A 13,674-nucleotide genomic window follows, 5' to 3' on the forward strand; every position below is an offset into this window, starting at 1 on the left:
AGGCTGCACCCTAGCCAAGGCTGTCAGATTGAGAGGGCGGGAGGGCTGGATCTCCCTACGCACGTATGTGCCATGTAATATGCTTTTGTTTCGAAGCCAGGGGGTGGCTTAATTAGCACGCAAGAGGGAGAAAGGAGGGTGAGAACCTGCGTAGAAGAGGTGAGGAAAGAAAACAATAAACATATCAAAATAGAAAATGGCTGACGAACAGGTATGATGGGGGTGTGCATCTTCTTTGTTTGCCCATGGAATAAATGGGAAGCCTTGGCTCCACATGTGTTAGTCTTGATTTGGAACTGCAGTAGTGACACACAGTCACACACACAAACAGTATTGGAGATTTTATTTATTGAAGGAGATTTTTTATTTATTAAAGGATATTTATTTATTTTCTCACTAAGGACTTTATACACTACAGGTAAGATACCCTCTGTCAATTATTAGATGGACATATACGTACTGTAGCATTGAAGAAACAAATTAACGTAACATTTATTTTTATTGTTATTATTATTTAATTCCATCATTGTAATATTTTATTCTGTTTTTTGTTAATAATTAACTTGAGATCCTCTACTTTAAAGATTAAGTTACACAGCATCCTCACAGCAGCACTATGGCAATTGATATTAGCCAGAATCACACTGATATTTTATATCTACTCAGTTACCTGATGTGTGTTTTGAGAGTTAATAATAATGGCATATAATATAATATAATATAATATAATATAATATAATATAATATAATATAATATAATATAATATAATATAATATAATATAATATAATATAATTTTGTTCTTATTTCAGACAAATTAAAGGCATGAACATCAATGTGCTGTCAACAGGTTGGTTATTTATTTATTTATTCATTTATTTATTTATTTATGTGTGAGAATATGTGTGTTGTATTCATCCAGCTATTTTCGAAGAGCTAGATGTGTCTTTGCCTAGGAGAAAAAGTAGTCAGTACAGTCAGTTACATCCTGAACTTTTTAAAAAACATATTTCTGTTTTCACTTAAACTGAAAAAACTAAGAAAACAATTGAGAGTTACTTGCCATTGCTTAATTGGTTAAATTATGGATGAGTTGCTTGATTGCTTTGTAGATTGGTTGGTTGCTTGCTTGGTTGATTTTTTTTCGAAAAATATATAATAATTTTAGTATTTACAAAGCTTTGGGTTGAAAATGCACAAAGGTTTCCCGTTCCCTCATCATAACCGTCACTGAAACATGCTTGGCATGGTGTCTTCCTTTTGCGTTAAGATACCTTTAGCATCTTTCAGGCTTGGTCAGGGCTGGACTGGGGGACAATTAGGGCATGGGCACTTTTGGCTGAAAGGGGTCCCTCATAATTAGCAGCACAGAACTGACCCACCAATTTTTTTTTAAACATTTCTGAAAATACGGGCCCACGAGTGTAAGGGGCTCACTGGGAAATGCCCACTATGCCAGATGGCCAGTCCAGCCCTGGGCTTGGTCAAATTGTTGTATGTTGAGGCGGTGTAGCATAGATTCCTTGCCCAAGGGCACATGCTTTAGGCATGTGATTAAGGCATAGCAGGGGCCCCGCACCTATTCATGGTGTAAGTACAACGCTAGCACATGATATGATAATTACGTAGCGGTTACACCAGTTATTCCACTGTGCCTAACGAGACAGAGTGTGCTGTTACTTGTGGGGAAAAAACCCGTTAAATCTAAAATAAAGAAATAAAATGCAGGTACACGAGTCTACTGGTTACTCAGTGAGGAAGGTGTGGAAACTGGTGGGAACTGGTTTTTTTTGGACTTACAGAGGACCACTGACAGCTTTTGCCGGGCCCGGGACAAAACCATTTAAAAATGCCCCCTCCTCAATACATACAATGTAATTCACTCCCAATTATGGGCCCCTCCTTTCTCTGGGCCCAGGACAACTAACCCCTTTGTCGTCCCCCCCGTCAACGGGCCTGGACATACATCATCTGCCCATTCCCTGAGAGACAATCTCACACAATGGTCATTTCCCTATTGAAGACAGAAGCTAGAGCAGACTGCAGGTGGGCAAACACCATTAGCGACTATCATAATGATTACAACTGTAGATGCAGTCTGCTCCAGCTTCTCCCTTCAATTGATGTGCGTCCAGTCCCTCTGTAATGCACCTGCGAGCTCAGGCATGCTGTGTACTGTAGTGCGTCCCAACTCAGCTTTGGTCCTGTCCTTTCCTCTTGTCTTCTGCATAGAGATTCTTTGCAGTAAAATGAACACACATTTTTGAGTGGGACCAAATGTTATCTGAAATGGAGTTAATTTTGAGTCTTTAAGTTATACTGGTCTCGTCCCACTCTCCTAATAATAATAATAATAATAATAATAATAATAATAATAATGATACATTTTATATAGCTCTATCCATGAGACTCAGACATGTTTGTCTTGTCTGCTCCGCAGGGATTCTTGCAGTGCTCCTGTTCGTTCCCAGCCAGGCCTTCCCCAGACACGCGGACAGCAGGGAGTTCCACAGCGATGTAGAGGACTCACAACTTCTGCTGTCGAGCAGCAAAGACTCCTCCGTCCATCCACACTCAAGGAGGTGATGTGTTTCTTTTAATTAATGTTTTAAATTAATGAATTAATTCATTCATTTTTTTAGGGGGGGTGCCTTTACTTGATAGTATGGTAGAGAGAAGACAGGAAATGGTCGGGAGAAAGACAGACAGGGTTGGGAGATTACACGGGCCAGATTAGAACCTGGGTACACACGGGCAATGTTTTTTTTGTTTGTTGTTTTTGTTTTTTGTCCACGCCTTTTTTTTGTCCAAGCCCTTATATTTTACTGTCGCAATTGCAACAATAGTACTTCATCTAAAATAGGGGTTACACTTTATTTTAATGGTTAACTACTACAGTGGATCTACCACATTAGCTCCAGCGTAATAACCAGTGTAACAATATTTAATTCCATGTAATACCAGTGTGACACCATGTTCCAATTTTGTACTTGAATCTAGGATTAGGGTTAGGGTTGGTACATGGTATTACACTGGTATTACATGGTATTAATATTGTTAGACTGGTTATTACACTCTAACTAATGTAGTGGATCAACTGTAATAGGGAACCATTTCAATAAAGTGTTACCAAAATAGGTTATACACCAGTTATTCCACTGTAGCTAATGCACTGCAGGAGTACTTCTGCACTTCTACTTCAAACACCAACAATTTTAATATTGTTGAAATGGCTATAATGTTAACTTGAACTCTGACCCTTCGACCCACAGAACCCACAATACCCATAGCAACTATGGCTTGCTGGAAGAAGACTATGAATACATACTGGTCAGCGAGGACAGTGAGCTTCCCCCTCCACCTGTGGCCGTCCGTGCCAAGAGGAAGGTGGAAGGCTTCGAAGGGTCGCTCCTAAGCCGAGTGCGACGGGAGATAGTGGAGTCTGACGACGAAGGCTCGGGAATGATCGGTAAGCTATCGAGACACAGTTACAGTGGGCACACTTACACACACGCACACACACACACACACACACACACACACACACACACACACACACACACACACACACACACACACACACACACACACACACACACACACACACACACACACAACCACTCACACTCCCACACACGCACACACATACACATACACACACACACACACATGCATGACGCTCTCTCCCTCTTTCTATCTCTCTCTATCACACACACACACACACACACACACACACACACACACACACACACACACACACACACACACACACGCGCGCACACACACACAAACACACACATAAAAACACACACAAAAACACACATGCGCACACACACAAACACTCTCGCTCTCGCTCTCTCTCTCTCTCTCTCTGTCTCTGTCTCTCTCTCTCTCTCTCTCTCTCTCTCTCTCTCTCTCTCTCTCTCTCTCACACACACACACACACACACACACACACACACACACACACACACACACACACACACACACACACACACACACACACACACACAGACACACTCACACACACACACACTTTGTCATATCTGTTTAATAAATAGGGGGAATTTGATCACTAAAATGTACTCTCTTTTCTTCTTAGACACCACAACAGCGGCCACCACGACAGTAAAGCCTGTAACCGCAGAGGCCATCACGTCCACTGCAGCCAACACAGCTGCGCAGAACGCAGAGACTACAACTGCTGCCCCAGCAACCGCTGCCGACACCACCACAGTCGCTGAAGCAACAACCACTGAAGCAACAACCGCTACCACCGCTGCCCCAACAACCACAGCTGCTGAACCAGCCACATCAACAACCGCTGCCCCAACAACCACTGCGGCCGCCACCGAGGCACCAACAACTGTCCCAGTCACCACTGAAGCAACAACTGCTGCTGATACCACTACCGCTGCAACCACCACTGCAGCTGCTGACACAACCACCGCTGCCGCTGCAACCACTGCTGCTGCTGACACGACTGCTGCCGCAACCACTGCAGCTGCTGACACAACGACTGCTGCCGCTACCACTGCAGCTGCTGAAACAACGACTGCTGCCGCTACCACTGCAGCTGCTGAAACAACCACCCCTGCCGCTGCCACTGCCACCACCGCTGCCGCCGCAACCACTGCTGCTGCTGACACAACCACTGCTGCCACTACCACCGCTGCCATGGCTACCACTGCTGCTGCTACCACTGCAGCTGCTGAAACAACCACTGCCGCCGCAACCACCACTGCAGCTGCCACCACTGCAGCTGCTGAAACAACCACTGCTGCCGCCACTGAGGGACCAACAACAGCTGCCCCAGTCACCACTGAAGCAACAACTGCTGCTGACACCACTACCGCTGCCGCCACTACAGCTGCTGCCACAACCACTGAAGCGACAACCACTGCTGCTGACACCACCAACGCACCAACTACAGCTGCCACAACCACTGCTGCCGCTACAACTGCTGCTGCTACCACTGCTGCTGCTGACACAACGACTGCTGCCGCTACCACTGCTGCTGCTGACACAACGACTGCTGCAGCTGCCACCACTGCAGCTGCTGACACAACCACCGCTGCCGCTACCACCACTGCCGCTGCTACCACTGCTGCTCCTGCCACCGCTGCTGCTGACACAACCACTGCTGCCGCTACAACTGCAGCTGCTGACACAACCACCGCTGCCGCTACCACTGCAGCTGCTGAAACAACCACCGCTGCCGGTGCCACCACTGCTGCCGCCACCGAGGCACCAACAACAGCTGCCCCAGTCACCACTGAAGCAACAACTGCTGCTGGCACCACTGCCGCTGCAACCACCACTGCAGCTGCTGACACAACCACCGCTGCCGCTGCAACCACTGCTGCTGCTGACACAACCACAGCTGCCGCTACCACCGCTGCTGCTGACACAACCACTGCTGCCGCTACCACTGCAGCTGCTGACACAACCACTGCTGCCGCTACCACTGCAGCTGATGACACAACGACTGCTGCCGCTACAACTGCAGCTGCTGAAACAACCACCGCTGCCGCTGCTACCACTGCAGCTGCTGAAACAACCACCGCTGCCGCTACCACTGCAGCTGCTGAAACAACCACCGCTGCCGCTGCCACCACTGCAGCTGCTGAAACAACCACCGCTGCCCCAACAACCACTGCTGCCGCCACCGAGGCACCAACAACAGCTGCCCCAGTCACCACTGAAGCAACAACTGCTGCTGGCACCACTGCTGCTGCAACCACCACTGCAGCTGCTGACACAACCACCGCTGCCGCTACCACTGCAGCTGCTGAAACAACCACCGCTACCGCTACCACTGCAGCTGCTGAAACAACCACCGCTACCGCTACCACCGCTGCCGCTGCTACCACTGCTGCTCCTGCCACCGCTGCTGCTGACACAACCACTGCTACTGCTACCACTGCAGCTGCTGACATAACCACCGCTGCCGCTACCACTGCAGCTGCTGAAACAACGACTGCTGCCGCTGCCACCACTGCAGCTGCTGAAACAACCACCGCTGCCGCTGCCACCACTGCTGCTGCTGAAACAACCACCGCTGCCGCTGCCACCACTGCTGCCGCCACCGAGGCACCAACAACAGCTGCCCCAGTCACCACTGAAGCAACAACTGCTGCTGGCACCACTGCCGCTGCAACCACTGCTGCTGCTGACACAACCACAGCTGCCGCTACCACTGCAGCTGCTGACACAACCACAACTGCCGCTACCACTGCAGCTGCTGGCACAACGACTGCTGCCGCTACAACTGCAGCTGCTGAAACAACCACCGCTGCCGCTGCCACCATTGCAGCTGCTGAAACAACCACCGCTGCCCCAACAACCACTGCTGCCGCCACCGAGGCACCAACAACAGCTGCCCCAGTCACCACTGAAGCAACAACTGCTGCTGGCACCACTGCCGCTGCAACCACCACTGCAGCTGCTGACACAACCACCGCTGCTGCTGCAACCACTGCTGCTGCTGACACAACCACAGCTGCCGCTACCACTGCAGCTGCTGAAACAACGACTGCTGCTGGCACCACTGCAGCTGCTGAAACAACCACTGCCGCCGCAACCACAGCTGCCGCTGCCACCACTGCAGCTGCTGACACAACTACTGCTGCCGCTGCCACCACTGCAGCTGCTGAAACAACCACTGCTGCCGCTACCACTGCTGCCGCTACCACTGCAGCTGCTGACACAACCACCGCTGCCGCTGCTACCACTGCAGCTGCTGAAACAACCACCGCTGCCGCTGCTACCACTGCTGCTCCTGCCACCGCTGCTGCTGACACAACCACCGCTGCCGCCACCGAGGCACCAACAACAGCTGCCCCAGTCACCACTGAAGCAACAACTGCTGCTGGCACCACTGCCGCTGCAACCACCACTGCAGCTGCTGAAACAACCACCGCTGCCGCTGCAACCACTGCTGCTGCTGACACAACCACCGCTGCTGCTGACACAACCACTGCTGCCGCTACCACTGCAGCTGCTGAAACAACCACAGCTGCCGCTGCAACCACTGCTGCCGTTACCACCGCTGCTGCTGCCACCACCGCTGCCGCTGCCACCACTGCTGCTGCTGACACAACGACTGCTGCCGCTACCACTGCAGCTGCTGAAACAACGACTGCTGCTGGCACCACTGCCGCTACCACCGCTGCTGCTGACACAACCACCGCTGCCGCCGCAACCACTGCCGCTGCTGACACAACGACTGCTGCCGCTACCACTGCAGCTGCTGAAACAACCACTGCCGCCGCAACCACAGCTGCCGCTGCCACCACTGCAGCTGCTGAAACAACCACCGGCTGCCGCTACCACTGCTGCTGCTGACACAACCACCGCTGCCGCCGCAACCACTGCCGCTGCTGACACAACGACTGCTGCCGCTACCACTGCAGCTGCTGAAACAACCACTGCCGCCGCAACCACAGCTGCCGCTGCCACCACTGCAGCTGCTGACACAACTACTGCTGCCGCTGCCACCACTGCAGCTGCTGAAACAACCACCGCTGCCGCTGCCACCACTGCAGCTGCTGAAACAACCACCGCTGCCGCTACCACCACTGCAGCTGCTGAAACAACCACCGCTGCCGCTGCAACCACTGCTGCTCCTGCCACCGCTGCTGCTGACACAACCACTGCTGCCGCTGCCACTGCAGCTGCTGAAACAACCAAAGCTGCCGCTGCAACCACTGCTGCCGTTACCACCGCTGCTGCTGCCACCACCGCTGCCGCTGCCACCACTGCTGCTGCTGACACAACCACCGCTACCACTGCTGCTGCTGACACCACGACTGCTGCCGCTACCACTGCAGCTGCTGAAACAACGACTGCTGCTGGCACCACTGCCGCTACCACCGCTGCTGCTGACACAACCACCGCTGCCGCCGCAACCACTGCCGCTGCTGACACAACGACTGCTGCCGCTACCACTGCAGCTGCTGAAACAACCACTGCCGCCGCAACCACAGCTGCCGCTGCCACCACTGCAGCTGCTGACACAACTACTGCTGCCGCTGCCACCACTGCAGCTGCTGAAACAACCACTGCTGCCGCTACCGCTGCCGCTGCTACCACTGCAGCTGCTGAAACAACCACCGCTGCCGCTACCACTGCAGCTGCTGACACAACCACCGCTGCCGCTGCTACCACTGCAGCTGCTGAAACAACCACCGCTGCCGCTGCTACCACTGCTGCTCCTGCCACCGCTGCTGCTGACACAACCACCGCTGCCGCTACCACTGCAGCTGCTGAAACAACCACAGCTGCCGCTGCAACCACTGCTGCCGTTACCACCGCTGCTGCTGCCACCACCGCTGCCGCTGCCACCACCGCTGCCGCTGCCACCACTGCTGCTGCTGACACAACCACCGCTACCACTGCTGCTGCCGCTACCACTGCAGCTGCTGACACAACGACTGCTGCCGCTGCCACCACTGCAGCTGCCACCACTGCAGCTGCTGACACAACTACTGCTGCCGCTACCACTGCAGCTGCTGAAACAACCACTGCCGCCGCAACCACCGCTGCCGCTGCCACCACTGCAGCTGCTGACACAACTACTGCTGCCGCTACCACCGCTGCCGCTGCTACCACTGCTGCTCCTGCCACCGCTGCTGCTGACACAACCACCGCTGCCGCTACCACTGCAGCTGCTGAAACAACCACCGCTGCCGTTGCCACCACTGCAGCTGCTGAAACAACCACAGCTGCCGCTACCACCGCTGCCGCTGCTACCACTGCTGCTCCTGCCACCGCTGCTGCTGACACAACCACTGCTGCCGCTACCACTGCAGCTGCTGACACAACCACCGCTGCCGCTGCAACCACTGCTGCCGCTGCTACCACCGCTGCTCCTGCCACCGCTGCCGCTGCTACCACGGCTGCTCCTGCCACCGCTGCCGCTGCTACCACGGCTGCTCCTGCCACCGCTGCTCCTGCCACCGCTGCCGCTGCTACCACGGCTGCTCCTGCCACTGCTGCTCCTGCCACCGCTGCCGCTGCTACCACGGCTGCTCCTGCCACTGCTGCTCCTACCACCGCTGCCGCTGCTGCCACCGCTGCTCCTGCCACCGTTGCCGCTGCTACCACCGCTGCTGCTGCCGCAACAACCGGAGCTCCAACTACCACTACTAAAGCCCCCACCACAGTTGTCACGACAACAGCTGTTGCTACAACAACGGCTGCTGCAACCACAGCCGCATCAACCCGTCCACGTTACGTGATTGGACTACGATTTGTGATGCTCACAGTCTTCAATACAGATTTCAATGACCCCACCAGTGCTCTTTACCAGGAGCAATCCCTGGCGGTCATCAACTGGGTACGTAAACTAAGCTAATATAACGCTCATTTCTATTATTCATTTGCTTATCCTGCACTAAAAAAGGAAGTGGTTTCTTCTTTTCTTCTTAACTGACTTAAGCATAGTTTAGTGTAAAATGAATTGTTTTATCCCACATGGGAGTAGAAAGATGTGATTTTGTTGCAATGTGGTTTGATAAAAGTTTGATGATTGTTTTTACCTCTACACAGGCCACACCAATCTACAGTAATAGATATGGAACAAGGTTCATCCAAGTCATCGTCATTGCATTCAGGTAATTGAACAGGACTTTCCATCAACCAAGTGAATAAAGTGCTGCAAACTGCAGAGTTTCAGAGTTAAAACCAAGCTGCTAGAAATCTTTGGCCCCTTGAAATCATACATTTTTGGGACCTTTTGAATACAATTTAGCCCATACTTTGACGACATTTTTTTCATAAACCTTGCTCTGCTCTGACTTTTGATTAAATCGTAAGGTTGATATTAGTTGTAATCTTATTATATTTACATTCACTGTAGATAATGCTATCCATACATTTTGTTATTTCTCTTTCTTAAGTACTTTGAATCATAACAATGTAGGATAATACACTAGACAGGTAATTTTTGATTGATTGATTGATTGAGTGATTGATTGATTGATTGATTGATTGATTGATTGATTGATTGATTGATTGATTGATTGATTGATTGATTGATTGATTGATCTATCCCACTGGCTCACTACAGGGCTGTGACACGGTATCGCATGGACAATACGGAGGCAGAGTTGCAAGTTGTATTCGATCAGGACGCCCCGGAGGCCTTCCCCACCGCTGAAGAGGTCAGCGAGCAAATCACAGTCGCGCTCACCTCAGACAACCCCTTGGACGTGGTGACCGACAGCGTCAGCACCGTCCGTGAGTATCTAAATGCTTGCTAGGCCGTCATCAAGTCACAGGCTTACACAGACTTACACTCTCTGTCTCCATCACTCACCATGTTTCTCTCTCTCTCTTTCTTTTCTCTCTCTTTCAAAAAGACACACACACACAGAAACACAATCATGCCGGCCTTGTCTCTCATCACATCTGCCCTTTGCTCCCCTTTTTGTTACAGATTCGCCACAGGTGAAAGCTAATGCACGCTTCACCACCAATGAGACAACCACCACGTCACTGGACATCACTGGCTTGATCAACGTTAACTCTACCACCTACCGGAATCGCGCGACCATCGTCAAGCAAGAAGTGAGTGTCAGCAGCACATTTTTGTTCTTGGCTGGTTTTTGCCTTCTGCCGTGGATTTACAGTAAGGCAGCGTATCTACTAGGCATAGACGCGTTCACCTACTGTATATGTTGTTGGTGATACATGGATAAAAGTCAATCATTCGGTAGACATGTATTCACCACTGTCTTGTTTGTTGCCAACCAGGCCTTTATCATGGACTTAATCGTGGTAACTCGTCTTAATCTTTTTATAAATCAACAATTAGGCATGAATTAGTGGCTAACATGCGATCGTTAAAAAAATTGTTGTATCATGTGTAATGTAATATAATATCTTGTATGCTGCCGATAATGCACACAACCCATCTGATATGGGTAATAATGTAAAATAAATGTAATAATGTAAAGTAATGTCATGTCACGTTTTCTTCCTCCATTCACAGCTGGAGCCCTTCTTCCAAGAGGACTACACAGACTTCATCAGCATCTCCCCATTAACATTCAGGTAATCTTTTTTCTATTGTGTTCTGTTCTGTGTTCTATTGTGTTCTATTGTGTTCTGTTCTGCTCTATTCTATTCTATTCTATTCTATTCTATTCTATTCTATTCTATTCTATTCACAGCATATAGAGTAGTTAGATCTGCTTAAACCACACAAAAAGCCTATGTATAGTTACTAGCCGTGCTGTATTGCTAATCTGTCATGGGCATTGTTACGTACTTTACAAGAGAGCATTAGTGATGATCTGTAAAAAAAAAAAAAAAAATCCCATAAAACAAACAAGCATGAAATAGATGCTTCAGCCAGTATAGGCCATTGCCAGTTAGAAATCAGTGCTTGCTTAGGTCCATTAAGCCTGAAAGGAAAGGGTGTGACCCTGTGTCTCTACAATGTAGGACTGCCTTTGACGTTTTTTTTCTTAACGCATCACTTCTCTCTTTGCAGCGAGGGCACAATATACCCCAACTCCCTTGTGCACTTCACAGAGCTGCACTTCACATACGACGGCAATGTGCCCAGCGACACAGACATATACAACACAATGCTACGGGCAGCAAGGAGTGCTAACCTGACTCTCGACATCATAACTGTGAACGGCACAGGTGAGTCCATCACAGTCGCCTATTTAGAGTCGTTCATGTACATAAGGGTTTTTTTTGGCGGGGCTGGGGGGGTAGAATTACTATCTAGATGACGACCAGAAATACATATTCTAATTTATTGAGACATGATTTTGGGTGGGAGGAGAAAAGATGTGCCATCCAAAATCAATATTACTCTAAAATGAAATGGAGCCGAGGATGACTTTTGTAGGCCCTACACTGATAAATGCAGCACACACAAAACAACCAATACAATATGTAACACACAATACAATACTCAAATTTTACAGCATGTTTTAATTGTACTTTCACTAACATCCTTGAATCCTTGTATCTAAATACTGTATTTTCACAATGGCATTCATAAATCTCTCTCTTTCTTGCATCCTTCAGCCATCAACACCACCAACTCAGGCAGCACGAGCAGTAGGATCAGCCTGTACACCGCCATCAGCCTCGCCCTTATCTCCCTGCTGGCCACACGGCCCTGGTAGAGCACACACAGCACAGGGTGTGGCCCAGGGGTGCACCACAGGTGTATGAACTGAGTCCTGTCCAAATTGAACTGCTTTGTTGAAATGGGCTAACCCATAGCCTAAATCCAACGACGGGGGTGCACCACAGGTGTGTATACTCGGCTGTGTCCAAATCGGGCTACTTTGTCGAAATGAACTATCAGTAGCCCAAGCCACAGCCTAAACCCTAACACCTTCTCCGGAAGCTTGGCTATGTTCACTGGATACACTCTCTGGGCCACTTCATTTTGCTCTTCGTACTCTACTCTACTCCCCACGCCCCAGTGTCCTCTTCAGATTCATGAAGGAAACATGTCATGCTTCCTGCTTGACATGCTTGCAATTTGCACATGCTCAGTGCTTCAAATGGACTCAAAGGAAGGATATATTTATTCTGGTTTAGCCTTTATTTTTGATACATACATAATATATAAATGTATATTTATTGGCTGTAGCATATAACTTATGTGTTGAAATGAAGGAAATGTGTGTGTGTGTGTGTGTGTGTGTGTGTGTGTGTGTGTGTGTGTGTGTGTGTGTGTGTGTGTGTGTGTGTGTGTGTGTGTGTGTGTGTGTGTGTGTGTGTGTGTGTGTGTGTGTGTGTGTGAGAGAGAGAGAGAGAGAGAGAGTTGAGTAAATTCACGAACTCATATGCAGGCCATATTCTGCAATATCAATGTTGTAAATATTTACAATGCACTGGAAATGAAATGGTATCTTGATGCAATTTAACCAGTGACTGGAGTTCACATTCCTCCTGAGGGTTTATTGTGGTATTTTCAAAATATAAAAGTGCCTGGTGCAGTTTTAACCATATGCCTTTGGGAACACAGAAATATGTATGCGTGAAATAAATCAGACTGATGTCTCTAAAGACAGTGTTGCTTTACCTTGTCTTTTTGTTCTCTAGAGTCAAGCATGAACTACGTTTATATGTCACTTTTTGTTAACACATTAGAATAAGTTTCACATGTTTCCACTGATATATATTTGTCATGTAATGATTGTATAAGTAATTTACAAGGCATGTGTTAAGGTCCAACTACGTGTAGGTCATTGTTACAGTTAATAACAGATGATTGACTTTAATTAACGAATGGCTTATAAATCACTTACCCGTATATAGGCAATTTAGTTATGTATTCGTGCTAACATTTAAAGTCCCAAGAATACATTTTTACTGCACAATGTTTAATTGTTACAAAGTTTACCTTACAATGTGTGGCTCACATATTCACACATTCTCCCACTGATAGCAGAGGCTACCGTACAAGTTGGCAATCTGCCACTGGGAGCAATTTGGTTTGACGTATCTTGCTCAGGAATACTTAAATGGGGTTGGACAAGGTGGGGCTCGTACCTTCAACCTTCTCGAACCGACACCCTTATATAATATTGAAAACGAATGGCCCAGGCTGATTGGCATTCGGGTGGATGTTAAAAATTGCATTGTTGTGTAGCCACCTGGTTGCCACACCATTTGACGAGACACTTCAGTAATG

The 13,674-nt window shown here is 49.1% G+C and overlaps 1 protein-coding gene across 1 annotated transcript; it reads left to right on the forward strand.

The window, feature by feature from the left end:
• Nucleotides 1–298: 298 nt before the first annotated feature.
• LOC134437324 (mucin-19-like) lies at nucleotides 299–12,669 on the forward strand. Its single transcript, XM_063186816.1, has 13 exons — nucleotides 299–418; nucleotides 812–849; nucleotides 2,440–2,581; nucleotides 3,272–3,468; nucleotides 4,102–7,040; nucleotides 7,126–8,107; nucleotides 8,420–9,339; nucleotides 9,552–9,616; nucleotides 10,072–10,241; nucleotides 10,441–10,571; nucleotides 10,996–11,057; nucleotides 11,500–11,657; nucleotides 12,051–12,669. Exons 2-13 carry the CDS (start codon nucleotides 825–827, stop codon nucleotides 12,149–12,151), a joined length of 5,892 nt encoding a protein of 1,963 aa, XP_063042886.1. The 5' UTR covers nucleotides 299–418; nucleotides 812–824; the 3' UTR covers nucleotides 12,152–12,669.
• Nucleotides 12,670–13,674: the final 1,005 nt, after the last annotated feature.

This window comes from Engraulis encrasicolus, chromosome 21, assembly GCF_034702125.1.
Source record: "Engraulis encrasicolus isolate BLACKSEA-1 chromosome 21, IST_EnEncr_1.0, whole genome shotgun sequence".
NCBI lineage: Eukaryota > Metazoa > Chordata > Actinopteri > Clupeiformes > Engraulidae > Engraulis > Engraulis encrasicolus.